Below are 15,901 nucleotides of genomic sequence, written 5' to 3' on the forward strand. Positions count from 1 at the left end.
ATACTTAAACCAAGTAATATAATATATGATTTTTATAAATTCTTGTAAAATTTAAATTGTGTCTGGAAGTGTAAGTTTTATTAAAATTGCTTGAATTTATTATGAGTATTGTAAATAAATTATTTAAAGGACGTATATTTTTATTTTTCTTGTATTAAATTTAATCCATCTACTACAATATCTAATTGATCAGATAATTCTGAATCTTCTGATTATACACTCATCCTATGTATGATTTACAAAGTGTGTATTATTTTTTTGTTTGTTTTTATTTTATATATCTAATTAGACAGTCTGTTAGAAGTCTTACTCAGGTCTTTAGGAACTTTGAAAACAAATAAAATAAATAATATGTCACTTATTCTTTATATTTATATACTCATATATTTTTTTTAATATGAAGTATTAAAAAATACTATGTAACAGTACAGTATAAATATTAAATGCAGTGATTAATGGTAGCAAAATGTGATCATTACGAAAGTAAGGAAAGAAAAGATTAAAGGATTTTGAAATGTAAGCTTTAAAACTGAAAATTAGATGGATTGGTAAGTTCGAAGTGAAGAGATTTTAATATGGGAAAATGAAAGCCTGTTGTAAATTTTTGCTTGAAATAGAATGTTGGGTTATAGATTCACCTCGGTTACAGGAAAAATATTGTAGGTTGGTTAATTCATTAAGTGAAAGAAGAGTAAAGAGTACAAGTTGTTGGCAGAAAGAAAGCTTATCTTTATGTATATTAAAGTCTTTAAAAAAAATCTTTTTACATATATATAAAGCATGTTATTTTGTTATTGTAAAATGTAACAATAATATTCAAATTAAAAGATTAAGTTTAAAAAATGAGAGTTTCATGAAAACAATTAATTTACTGATAACAATTTTTTAAAAAACTATTAGAATTTATAATTAAATTGCTGAGTGTATTTTTTGGAGGGGTACCAGTCATTTCATAATATTTTACATTCTTTTCTGTTTTGAGCTAATTTTTAATCTAAAGACATCGACATCCCACATCTTCAGTTAATAATTTGATTGTGCAGTCTTTTTATTCAATACTTTTTACCATCTACTCTTTGTTCAATCAACAAATTAATTAAAATCAGATATCGTAATACATAATCCACTAACCTAGTTTGTCAAAAAAATCCTATCAGAAAAATTTTTCTTCTCTTCATCTTGATCTCCTCATTTGAATTTTATTACTCACCTCATTTCCAAAAAAAAAGTTGTGATATTTCAGAAGTTCCTATTTTTTCTTTCTGTTTTTTTATAGATCATACTTCATTTCTGACGTATAGTTTTTATGAATTTTTCTTATTCCTAGATGTGAATTTGACGCTAGCAGTTTTCTTTCTACATGTGAGGCCTCCTTGTTTGTGTCATACTGCTTTTGACATCTTCCTTATTTCAATTATATTTAGTAATTTTACTAAATAACAAAATTCTGTTATGTTATGTTACTTACCTTAATAATATTTAATCATCGTTTGTTTCATTTCATAATCATTTTTCTGTACTTTTATTAAGTTTCTTTCTTGCAATAAATCCGTGGTAAACAGTATTTTTGTTTACTAATTTTTGGTTTCTATCAAAAGATCACTTTCATTAGCAAACCTTAACTTCATTTATTCTTCATAAATAGAAACCTACAAAAAATAAATTATAATATCAGAATAAAAACCGATGCTACAATTTATTTTAGCTTCGTTTCCCAAAATTTTCTTTTATTTTCTGTATACTGCATATACTTTTCTTATAATGATTTTCTACCACAGTACATTTCCCTTTCAACCAATCTTCTTTTGTTTCTACATTTTCTGTTATGTTTATTTCTTTATAATCTGCATAGTTCCTGCTTTCATGTTTCACATATTTTTACTTTTTATGTTCATCCATTATTTATATGGTTTTCTACTAACATTTACCATTCTAGTTAATATCACCTATCTCTACATTAACTATTTCCTTCATTAAAGTCACCCAATTTTTTCTATAGAAACTGCTTTACCTCTAGTAGAGTCTGGCTTAACAGTTTTCAGTTCAATTTCCTTGTGTTGTACAATTCTTGAACATAGGAATTGAATGAAGAAATTGAATCATTTTCTGAAGAGCTTCTCAACTAGTGCCTTTTACAAGTGAAAGACAGAAAAACAAATAATGAGTTTTGGCTGAGAAACACTTTAAATATAAATTTGTATAGGAAGAAACAATTTCCTGCCAAATGTATTACTTGAATTGAGTCATTTAGATTTTACTTTTTAATTTACTGTTCATTTTTTCTTAATACATAATAAAATATAGGATTAATAAAGTACACACTAAACTGAAATAGAAACCTAGAGGTTATACTGTAACTTATACAGCCGTTGTAGCTGTCTTACCCTGTAACTGTAACATATATTCTATAGTTTAGCAAAGATGAAATTGCTACTAAGTTATTCAGGTTATAAAGTCAATTCACCTTACAAAGAACAGATATTCTCTCCTCCTGTTAAGTATTCACTGTACAAATACAGTATTGTTCTTGTCATTCCATATATAATTACCAATACATAGGCTTCATATTTGGCTTGTAAAGAACTTTTAGTGAATGACTAAGTTTATGCCATACAATTCTGATAATATTCATCTTTCAGAAGTAACAGAGGAGCAGGATAATGTGAATTTAATTTCTGAATGAAAAATATTTCATGATGAAGCACATACTTATATGACAAATGCTAAATCATTGATCATTAATGTACTGGATAAAATACCTTGAACACCCAGTACCCAATAAATTTTTGAAAAATTAAAAAAAAAATTAATTATGAACAAATAACAAAATAATGTAACATTCCATGCAATATATAAAACTAACTTTTTGGTCAAACTTTTCAAATAGGTGTATAAATTGTAGATAACTTTGTATATATTAACAACGTGTTCATTGCCTTTATTTCAGTTCCTGGGAGAGTTTCACTTTCTATTTATGTTACAGTGCAATGTTTTGAATCATGGACTTAATTAGCACATGTGTTGATCAAAATTAAATCATTTTAATCATTTAATAAAAATAATGTATTAAGAATAACCTTGTTTCCACATCCTGCTTAGAATTTTTTTTTAAAGTTATATTGTAATTATCTTTAAAGACTTAATATAACCTTTATTGTTACTATTAACCTTTACTAGTAATCTCACTATGACCTATTTACTTTTCTGACATTTTACTCACGAAGCTAAAATGTTTAGTCAAAACATAAAGTAATTTACTTTCAAATAATACAAAATGTATATGTTTATAAAAATTAAAAAAGTTATCAAATCTTGTTTCATTTATTACAGAAGTTCATTAAATATAATAATTTGTGATGTATTGCTTAAAAGATGATACTAAATTTTTTTTCTTTGTTGGAGAACTGTAAAGTTAAAAAAATCTTCATCTAGAGGTGTATCACAACTTATTTTCAAAAATCAGTCTAGAATATCTGAAATGGGTTTCTATATTAGTTTAACAGGCTGAGGCCCCAAAGGGGAGTTGAATGTTTAGCTCTCAAAATATTCATGTTTGTATCACTGTAACTACAGAACAAAAAAATATTGCTAAAAGTTTGAAATCTGATAAATATATTCTTATATTTAATAAACTGATAAATGTGTATGTGAGGTACCATAATCAAAGAAGTTGCGGATGACCTAACATGACATGCAGTCACTGTTAAAACTGGTTCAGGCATAATTCTAAGAATAACAAGTATCCTACATCAGAATTACTTTTAAAAACGAGGACCGAAGTGGTTTCCCATTCCGCCTCTTTTTTTTTCAATTATCCAAACATTCAGTTTTACATATTAACTCCAAATCATCAAAATTTTAATAATATTTAGGCATACAAGTGCCATCATCTTCACTTTGTTCACTGTAAGAAGTAGTTATATGGAGAACATTATTACTCTCAGAGAAAACAACTACAATCCTTCTTTTATCAGTTTCACAACTATGATAAAGAATATGGCAGATAGTTTAAATGTATACCTTTATGTTGAAAAAAGACTGTATTATATGCATTGCCTCGGTAAAGGAGACACTTCATGTTGTGTAATTTGAACTGAATAAAATAAATAAAGTGATATTAATTGAGTAAATTATTGAACAAAATTTTTAATATTTCTTTAATATTAACAGTGTATAGTGGGAAACTTTTCTCTTACGTCAAGAGCAGTTCATTAAAGAACATAATTCTTTTTATTTAGTAAACGATTAATATTTAATAAATTAATGAAAATAAAAGCTCTTGTGTATAATATGTAATTTAAGTTGAATCATTGGAAATTGGTACTGAAAAAACAAAAAAATTTGAATTTTCTTAAAAATGTTATTGTATTAATAATTTATTTGGTGAAAATATTAAAATAATTAAATAAAAGTTAGCTGTAGTGTAGGGTTTTTCATCAGGATTTTTCTATTAATATCTAACATCCAGTTACTATTATATCTACTTAATTAGAAGTGAATTTATGTAATAGAAATTTATACAAACTAGAACCTACTTAATCTTAATCATATTTAATTATTATCCATACTTTTAATTATTATCAAAAATATGTAAATATTTCTTAATGCATGGTGGAATTTTATTCTTTTAATATATAAAAAATATATACTTAGTGTCTATATGTCTGATATTGTATACTTTTTATACAATAAAAGATTTACTTCTTATAAAGTAAAGGGACCATCCACTTTTGTATTGTACCATTGCTTCGTTTTATTATCCATCTAACATACCGACTAATCTTTGTATTACAGACAATTGTGAAATAACAGATATTATATCTTAACCTTATTTCAGACTATGAAATAAATTAGCAGCTGATAAATACACTAATTTGCAGACTTAACTTCTTTATTCTTGCAGATTTGTTGAAAATGATATTGAATCCGATTGTCTTAAATTGTTATTTTATGACTGGTTGTTGACATTGATTTTTAATATACATTTTTATAATTGCTGCTGATGAATGAATTTTTATCCTGATAAATTGAATTTTTGCAAGACTTTTTATATTTAATTATTTGAAAACTATTTGGCCCTATTCTGTTTTACTTTGTAACTGGAGCAGTGATAATTTAATAGTCAGTAATAGTATTACATTTAGCCTTTCATATGAAAACCTATCTAAAAAGATGTTCTTGTCTTATGACAAGCATTAGTGATCTTGAGTTTACAAAATCATTATTATAACAAGCCAAACTAGTTTTAAAATAAAACATTCCTTTTTGTAAACATTTTCAACTGTTTCGTTAGTCTTCATCAGTAACTTTCACTTACTGTTATGGGCTACAGAATCTTTGATTTCTTTTTTATCTAATAATTAGATTTAGAAAGTTCTGTAGTTCGTGTGCCTCTTATGGAAATGTTAGAAAACTGTCTCAAAATCTATATGATGGTTTTTAACATATTATATATATTATGCTTACTATCTACAAATAAGCTAATAGAATAAAAGCTAATAAAATAGTACTGAAAAACAAATACAAAAAATCACACATATTTATATATGCATAAAGATGTATGCCATGAATGTCCTTTTTATGTAACACTTGTTTGATCGTATAATTTATAGTTTATCTGATTTTTTCTGAAATGAGATACTGTGCCGTGAACAGATTAGCACGAACAGGGAGAAAAGAAAAGTGTAACTGAGATAAAATTTATTATATTCAGAGGAGTAGAGACTGAGTTATATAATTATTTCGTTTTAAACTATGTTTTTACATATGTGATGCTCAGCTTACATATTCAATGAGCAAAATTTTAATTACAAAAAATAAAATTTAATTTTACATTAAACTGAACATTATAGTTCATTGAGAATGTTATATACAAAATAATTTAATGTATTCTGAACAAGATGTGGTAAAAAAATAACTAAAATGTTGTACTGTACACACCTGCCTCATTTTTTATCACAGATTGGAATTTTGGTAAAGTCTCCAGTCATTCTGGCAGTTAAAGCTTATGAATCTCATACATTGTATCCAATTCTAAATTATGATAATGCAATTGTGCCCAGAGTTCTTTTTTCATAACCAGAGTGTAATATGTTAATGTAATATTTTTAACGTAAAAACCCTTAAATCTTCTTTACGGTTCCATTAAAGTAAGTAATATGTCTAAGTTAATTATCTAAAAAACGTTTTGTTTATCTGTAGAAATATTGTGTCAATAATGAATAAAAATGCAAATAACAAAATGTGATAAAAAAATTGTATGTTTACTACAGTCAAGATTAATAGATTAAAAATAATGTTCTTCAAATAGTGAACCTGCTGTACAATTCAGCTATAACAGTTGACTAGTAACTTAGACCATGTCCTCAACCCCGTTACAGGTAGTCATGGTGAAGATTATCCAAAATTAATGCACAATATTGTGTATTGACTAATGACATTGATAGCACAATAGCAGATTAAACTTTTTTTGACTTATTTTAAAAACTCAAGTTAAAGATTTGGACATTTATCAATTAATATTAATAATTTTGTCTAATATTCATTTATTTAGTTATTAATTATCAGATTCCCAAATTATACCTTTTCTTTTGATGATGGTTAAAGATATGAAAAATACCAGACTCTTGCTATTATTGAACACAAGATGGACAGAAATTTTCATGCTGAGCAATAATTGAACTGGCCAGTCAGTTTTATATTTTTTCTTGAAATTTTTGCTTCATTTAGTCATAGATAGCATAGTTGCATATTTTGTTAGTATTATCAACCTTTAGTGTAATTATTTATTTGTTATTAATTTACTTTTTTCAAGGTTGTTACAAAAATATCCGAAAAAATGAATTTGTCATTTCTGTGAGTAAGGTAATGTATAAATATCTTTTTAAATATTTTTTTTATTAATGTATAATCAGTATAAATGTTGTTTATAATGTGTTTTTTATAGCAGCTTGTTTTGTTTTCTTTACAGATCACATTTGTGGTGAATGTGGAGCAGTATTTAAATATGTACACAGTTTACAAGTACATAGAGCACGTCACAGTGGTGGAACAATGTGTGAATTATGTTTTAAAGATTTTGGTAGCAGATCAAATCTTCGAAAACATTTTTTTGAAGTCCATAGTTGGTGTTTATTATGCAGTGTTAATTTTACAACTAAAGCTGCTCTTAGAAAACATATTGATAATGAACATGGAAATATTCAACAGTATTTAAAATCATTTAATCAACATCACTTTTTATGGCACTAAGTTTTTTATTTATTATTATTTTTAAAATGCCCAACTTTAATAATTGTTTGATTGTTTAACTTAAAAATTTGTTTTTAAGAATTTTTAACCCTTATCAAATTCTTTTATGTTTTATTACTATTTTATTGATGTAATGTAAACATTTATTTTAAAAGTATATTTTGTATTAAAAAAAATTATTGTTTCATAAAGCACTTCTATTCAATTTTTTTTATTACATTTTGTGCCTATTCATTTACTTCCGTAATACCCTTTCATACGTATATAGATCATTTGAGTATTAATTTACTGGATGTACATACTACATTATATTTCAGTATTTATCAGATGTAAATTGTAACATTTCATTGTGTCTTTAGTATATTAAATCCTAATTTTCAAACGTTTGTTATTAAAAAGAAATTATAATAATGATATTACAGAAAATATAAGCCCTACCTCTGTGGAGGAGAGGCAGCATCTATCTCTATCTTTCATTTGGTGATTTCTGGATTCAAATTCCTATCAGGCTTGGCATACCTCATTTGACGTAAATGTCATATCATATATAAATATAAATGAACATCAACCTGGGAAAATAAGTAAATAATATTGTGTAACATTTTGGAATACCAATGAAGCAATGTTGTTCATGTTTTTAAATGACATTGTTATTGCTGTCTAGAAAATCCCTCAAAATTGTTTCATATTAACTTAATTAATTAATTTATTAAATTCACAGTGTTTAGAACTCTTCATCCTATTTTCAGTTGCTCTTGCAGCTATCTTCAATGACTGGTGCTACTGTGCTCACCCTAGAGTCAGCTGGCATTTTATTTTATTACTGGCGACTTTTTTATTTTTTTCTTAATTGGGCATAAATGCATTTAGAACGTTGATGAATAGTGTGTTGGATCTGAATTGTGTTTGTTTATTTTGTAAATCGTTGTGTTTTGTTTATTTCATAATGTTTAAGTGTTAAGAAGTGGTTATTTTTTGTTCATCTGTAGAATATCATGGTTAAAATTAATGTTAGTAAATTTGTTATTTGCTTGTATAAGGTAGTTGGCAAATATAGAGTGTTGTTTAAAAAACATAGCATATATAGTAATAAACTAATATGAATAAAGTTGTCTAGACCGTGCATGAGAATTGAACTCACGGACTATACTGTAATTTCTTATTCTAACATAACTGGCTTTGTCTGCTATTGTTGGTCCTTAGCATTTATGCAAATATCATTTACTTTATTATTCATAAGTATGACTTGGAATTTAATCTTTAAATTGCACCCCTTTTTGTTCAAAATGCCACTTTCTGAGATGTTCAAAATGATATTTAACTATTAGATTTTAAGGAATACAGTATACATTCTTGCTCAGACCTAAAATCTTTTTTCATACCGCTTTAAAAATATAAAAATTATGAGAAGTTTTAGTTTTTACTACATATTATTATTTCTTTTTATACAAATTTACCAAAAATAATGGAATAGTAAGGTTGATTTCGGAAACACATTGTTACTTCTGAGCAATGAAAGTATTATAACAGAATAACAATTACTGTTTTCAGATTTAATACCTGGAAAGAGTTTGACAGCTTTTCCCAGCCATTTCATTCATCTTCTGCCTAGTTAAAGTACATTTGTAATGACTATCTGAAAATGTAACAGTGGAAAATTATAATTTAACTATTTTTAGAAAATAATATATTTAAAAAATCTGATGTGGACACCACATGAATCCTTGTACACCTATTAAATTGCATATACACATTTTTTGCTGCACTTCATTTAAACTTATTTCATTTGAAAGTCAGGTACAATCCTCCAATTCTTTAATAAAGTGGACAGTTACACAGTTTCTGAGATATTAGTTTTCAATATTTATACAATTATTAATTCAACAATTATACATGAAATTTTAGGATAGAGTAAGCCCCTTTATTATTCATATTAGTAGATCAGTATTATTCATATCTTTGTGAGTTGCTGATTAATAAAATCTTCAGATTTCTGGTGTGTCATTTAAATAAAGGTTAATAGTAATTAAACTGCTCTGTTTAGTGAACTTCTGCACACTGGTTACAAATGTTAATTTTGAACTTACAATGTAAAATATTCAGTTTTCATTATTGGATGATTTGGTGAATAATAAAAAATGAAAAAGAAAGACAACATGAAGAAATATATCTCAAAAAAATTAGAAGAAGATGAATATGAAAAGGAAGAAAATGTTAAGAACAAGGGAAAAATAAAAAAATTAAGAGATGATATATATAAAGAGGAAAAAAATGTTAAGCCCAAGTTAAGAATAAAAAGATTAACAGAGAATGATGAATATAAAGAGAGAAAAAAGAACGAAAAGAATGATGGATATAAAGAGAGAAGAAGGGGTGCTGAGAAAATTATGATCAGAAGAATTATATCAAACCAAAGAGCAATTAAATGAATGGCTACAAAAAACAGATAAATGAAATGATGATCAATTCCAACCTTGGGAGAATATTGTCTGACAATATCAGAGGGGTAACGAACTAAAAGATAAGAATCTTTAGCAATTTATTTAAGATCGGACATGTACGCCTCATTGTATATATTGGTCTTGTGAGGGTCTATTTTTCAGTCACTCTGTAGTTAATTCTAACGTAGATAAAATTAAACAGAAATTTCAGAATAATAAAATAAAATTAAACTAGAAAATCCAAAAATAATAAGATTTTAAATTACAATCTTCTATTAAGATTAAATAATCAGATGTTTCACCAAATCTATTACATATACACATATGTAGTAATGCCTTTTAAATTACATATACACATTTTTAAAAGTATATAAAATCTTATTTTACTAAAAACTTCTCATTTTTTCATTTTTTTTTTTTTAATTTTTATATTGAATTATTATTTATTGTAAACGTTTTTTTTACAATCACGGGTTAATATTTATTAATAAATCAATATATTTAAGTTAAAAAAAATTAAAAGGAGATGAAGTCTGATTCGAACAAATTTGCCTTATCTTGTAAGATCCAAATATTTCATTAATTAAAATTTTATTTGACTATAACCTTGGAACCAATGAAAATAAGTACCACTTATGATATATCATTGAAAAGTTCTTAATGAGGGCTTATTACTGCAGTTAAGAAAAAGTCCAAAATCAAAATTTTTAGGGATTTTGGGCTTTTTTTGGACACTTAGTTCAGTCAATTGCAGTCAAAAGGGGTGGTGCATAACTAGATGTTACAACAGTCCTAAATTTCAACATCCTGCAGCTAATCATTTTTGAGTTATCTGATGATGAATAAACGTATGTATGTACGTATACATGTACATACATTTATACGTATTATATGTATATATGTACGTACATTTGTACGTATATACATACGTATAAACATCACATGGAAACTAGTCAAAATGGATTCTGGGATGGTAAAAATTGATATTCTATTGAAATCTGAAAATCAAAATTTTTCGTGATCAATACTGCCTTTACTTTGTACAAGGAAGTAAAAAATAAATATTTGTGCATTATATAAATTGCTTCATTTGATATGGTGTTGTATATTATATATTTTATTTTTTATCATGTATTACCACTATAGTCTTCCTATTAAATTGACTGATATTTTTAGTTTATTGAGGTAAACTGCATTTAAATTTACTAATTGTTTAAAATCATATCACTTTTCTGATCCAGTTTGTGTGTTTTGTTTCTAATTAAAGTTGAACTTCTCAAATTTGTGTTTAATTTTAATAGACGTTATTTATAGAAAGCTTAAATGTGTTACAGGTTTCAGTGGTTATTATAAAATGTATAAAAATTTTATGTCTAAAGTGAGAAAAAGATTTTTAGGAAGATAAGATTTATATTTCACACAATATCCTTATGTTGTATGAAAGCAAAAATTATAATTATGTTCTTGAAACGTATTCATATTTTTGTTGGGCATTACAATTTTTTGAAAACTTATTGGAATTAGAGCAAATACCTTATGTATGAATGATTGTGGTATAAGTATGGTTTTATGTATGTTTGTAATTGCAGTACCATTATAACAGTTTAGCCATTTAGTTATTTTTTTTTTTGTAATTTATTTATTCTTCTGATGTTAAAAAAGACTAAAGACTAAAAATATAACTGACAATATCAGGTTTTTTTTTTTAATTTAAAAGTTGTTTTAACTATTAATATATATACTAAAAATTGGTAAATGTTATCTTCATTTATAATTGTACTTTTACAAATATTTGCAGCTGAATTGCATACAATTAATTAATGATAAGTACGTGATCATTTAAATTATTTGTTTACAAAGACAGGCTTGTACTATTCATATCAATCTAATTCAATCTGAAATTTATTTCAGGTCTTATCTATAGATTCTCTTCTGATGAAAAAATGACAGAACAATGTCCTTATTGTGAAATTCAGATATCATCTGGGAATTTACGTCGCCATATTCGAACGCAACATACTCATCTGCCGACTGCTAAGTGCCATTACTGTTTAAGAATTTTTAAACATAAATACAGCCTAAGAGAGCACATTAGAGTTTCACATATGAATTTGTGATTTTCATTCTTTTTCATTTGTTCCTGTGAATTTTATTGTGTACTCAAAGAAATTATAGTCACTTTTTATGTCATTCCATGTGCAAAATATTTTTTATTTTTAAAGCTTAATAAATATTTATTTTTATTATTATCTAAAGAAAAGTTTTGTAATTAATCTTGCTAATAACACGAGTAGTATAATGCTAATACAGTTACGTCCTGTACAGTAAATTAATTGTTAAACAGTTCCCAGTAAATTGTATATCAAAAATATATTTTAATGTACCTTTATAATATTAATTAAACCTTTATATTTTATTAAATGTTTTTTTATGGTTAATTTTGGTTTTATTTTTTTTTAAACCCACTCGTTATAAATTTAATTTTCTTAACATCTGATAATGAATAAATTTGAAATAACAAATTCATTCCATTTTTATAAAGAATTTATAACAAAATATTTTTTTTTTTGTATCAGTTATGCGTTTTTAGATATTTTCTTTATTTAGTTTAAAATAAATTGGAGATCTGATTTTTTTTCATTTAAGATTCAGTGGTTCAACAACTTAGGTTCTTTTATTCAATTACTTCGACCTTGTACAGTCAAGTTTAATATTTTCATTCCTTCTGTTTATAAATCTACTAAATATAATGTCAATTTTACTTAAAATATGTCAGTTTATGGCCAAGATAATTAGAAAAAACAAAATTACATTAATCATAGATTCTCTGAACTCAAGACTGGTGTTAACTCTTTCAACCTAGGTCTTTTAGAGCTTACTAATAAATAAGGAAAACCCACACAGTTAAATTCAGCATCCCTATTAAGTATCAATCTTGAATAAATTTTCTTATTCATTCATTCTGAAAAATTCATAATTCTGGATCCACAGCGGACTTTGCCAAATAGTAAGTAATGAATGTACATTCCTAGAGGTGAATGAATCATTCAAACTAATCTTTATCCATTAAGTATGGTATTACTGTTCACTTAAGGGGTGGCGAAATCTCTATCTAGTGTAATGTTAAGAAAAGGAACATTTTCTTAGAACTCACAGTGTATCAATTTGTTTCAAATTGTTACAGAAGGTTCTTTAGACTTTCCTATACAATCTGAGTTAAGTTGGTTAAAAAACTACTGTACAAACTTAAAAAAAGTTAGGATTTTACTTTTAATTTCTTATATTTTTGTATTAAATATTTCTTTACAAATTCAAAAATTCATTTTTTAGCTTGAATAAAACTCAGCTTAATTCACAGAAACAACTGAATCACCTGTAAAGATTTCAGATATACTGAAGCACTGGTTGCAGAAAATATGTACCAAAAAACAACAAAAAATTAAATTTACGGAAAACTGCAATTTAATACATCCAGTTTCATATACTAGTATGTCTTCAAATTCCTCAACAAGTTTTCTTTTCAGCAGCCTTTTTTGCCTCCTAGCTTCTCTTTCAAACGCACTAACTGCAGAATTAGCCCATTTCACACGCTCGTAGTTCAAACTTTTCATTGTGTCTACAGTCACATTTCCTGGATTGATTCCATACTTTTTCAAATTATCACAATTCATAATATTTTCTCTGTTAAATGTAGCCACTGCATCCAATACTCCCAGCTTTAATATATTAAATGCAACAAAAGTATTTTTGGGTACACTGGTCCAAATTGTATGATTGAAACTTTCATTTGCAGTTTGAGTTCCACCATGGAGACACTTTCTCAGAATTTCAGGGTTGCTAAGATCTTTAAAATAGTTTAATTTCTCAAAAAATGGTATGTGGAATTGTATGTTTATGCTTATATTCGGCTGTATTACCCAAGACCTCTGTTTTCTGTATGGACACCATGAGTCACTACCGGGTGGACACAATCCACGACAGGGATTTTCATCCGTAGAACATTTATGGTAATAAATAGCCTAAACTACTCATTGCATAGCAACCAAATCTCCAGAATTATTTCTTACTACTTGCCCATAATAGATTTACAATTGGTCTATTACTTTATTAGTTAGACGATTCTTCCTACTAAGGAGTAGACTATCAGATAATGTTTTCCCTCTCATACTACATTTAATTTACGAAGCCGCAAAGCCACACTCCCATTTCTTCTGTATCCTGTGTATTCTATTTTTTTATTTCACTATTACTATATCGATTCTGTTTAACAACTGATAATAACTCTTGGTATCACCATCTCCTAAATAATTAACATAACAAACATTATATTTATTAACAGGTCTTCTAAATAATTCACTTACGCCTTTTACCTCTGTTCCTTTGCTGGGACCTTTGTAATTTTTAAAACAGGATGCATTATGTTCACCAATATCTTTATTAACACAATTACAGTATTCAGTAACTATTCCATTTATCAACTTAAAGCCAAGCTTATTCCAGGTGCCATGAAACCTACTGACAGATCTCCAGGATTTTCATTTACCTCAACTGAAATTTCATTTTCTAAAACAGCTTCTGTCATAGAATCCTGTGAAACATTCTCAATAGCCTTATTTAGAATATCAATAAATTAAATTAAATTAAAAATAAATAAGTTAAATTTAGATGGTTGTTGCGAAAGATTAAAATTTCCACCGAGAGTGTTTGACCTGCTCTTTGTTCTTTACATATGGACCTTAGCCCATAAACTAACCTAATTTTAATCTCAATTTAGCACTTGTATCTAAATTTGTAATTTTTGAGAAGTTGTAACATTTTTTTTGGAGAAATTACAATGGGAGCAAAAGATTTCAAGTTGCATTGCTACTCCACTATTACACATCATTTACAAGAATACTAGACAGTTTATCAATATCTAAGAGTTGATAAACATCATTATATTCTGATAAATATTTATCGTAGTCATTTTTAAAAAATGTTTAGAAGTAGAAGTGATTTCACAGATTGGTCCTTATTTACAACATCACTCTTAGATGCCGATGGTGATTCATCAATATTTTTTACAGTTTTACCACCAATTACTTTACCGCTTTTAGTTTGTCTACAACTGAAATGAGGCATATTTAGAAGCAATAGTTATAAAAAACTATCACAAAAACACGCTCACTTCAATATTTTAGTATGTAACACATTAGGTTAGAAATACACTGTATAAAAATCGCATTTTATTTGTTTACATTCAATGATAAAACCAACATAACAATTGTAAATTATCAAACATTTTTTTTTTTTAAATTAGGAAAATCAGCTAATTTGTTCAAAGGTTATTTTATTTTGCAAAACGCTAATTTTTCTGTTTAAATATTATGAAATTACACATGTAATAGATTTTTTTTTTTTAATTAATCTCACAATGAAATATCTCACTAATATACAAATGTTGTACATCAATGGAACCAGAAAACACTGAACTATTACATCATGAAAAAATGTTGAAAAAATATTTTTTTTGGTTTCTGCTTCCCCTTAATTACATCAACACATTGTTTTTTCATTCTGTGTAATTAAAAGAATCTTAGATTGTTTAGACAAGATCAGAAAAATAAATATAATTAGCATTTTATTTTATTATAATTACAAGCAAATGGTAATATATCTTCAAAAAATATTCTTCCTCAGATTACATGTGTTTGGCTAATAACTAATAGATTGTAAGCAATCTGTTGTACATAGTTTCTACAAGGCAACTATTTACAAATATTTTTAATAAACAATTTTGAGGACTATATCATATAACATTTTAATAAAGATTGCACTGTCTTTCTTGAACATGATGAAACTTGATAACATTTTCAAATGGATAAATAGAAAGCAACTCACTTTCAAAATAATGGAATATTTTCTTCCAGAGAAACTTTTGGATATAATTAGCAGCACTTTTTTCACTAGTTATTAATTCTAGTACTAGTAACTGTACTAGTTAAATTTGTTCATATTGCCAATTTTAAAAAGATTAGGAAAACATTAAGATATAATTAAATAGTACTAAATAATATTTATGGAAAACATGATGTATAAAATATAGAGAAGTCAAAAACATAACTAGCAAATAAAATATGTTATACTAACATATATTTATACCTATATCCAAATCAATAAAATGTAAAAGATAATTGGTAATTTGTTTAAAATATTGAAAGATATGTAAA

At 26.1% G+C, this 15,901-nt stretch overlaps 1 protein-coding gene across 3 annotated transcripts in view; it reads left to right on the forward strand.

Moving 5' to 3' along the window:
* The window catches only part of LOC142320486 (uncharacterized), a 215,431-nt gene that overhangs the window by 187,583 nt on the left and 11,947 nt on the right, over nucleotides 1-15,901 (forward strand). Inside the window, exon 6 of one of the 3 annotated variants that reach the window (XM_075358325.1) lies at nucleotides 11,604-12,031. The exons of 1 other annotated variant lie outside the window; for it this stretch is intronic. In XM_075358325.1, coding sequence (XP_075214440.1) covers nucleotides 11,604-11,809 — 206 coding nt within the window. In that variant the 3' untranslated portion in view covers nucleotides 11,810-12,031. Of the gene's footprint in view, nucleotides 1-6,970; nucleotides 7,278-11,603; nucleotides 12,032-15,901 lie in introns of those variants that run through there. One more of the 3 variants, XM_075358320.1, reaches the window with a different exon arrangement.

Source organism: Lycorma delicatula, chromosome 2 (genome assembly GCF_047948215.1).
Source record: "Lycorma delicatula isolate Av1 chromosome 2, ASM4794821v1, whole genome shotgun sequence".
Lineage (NCBI taxonomy): Eukaryota > Metazoa > Arthropoda > Insecta > Hemiptera > Fulgoridae > Lycorma > Lycorma delicatula.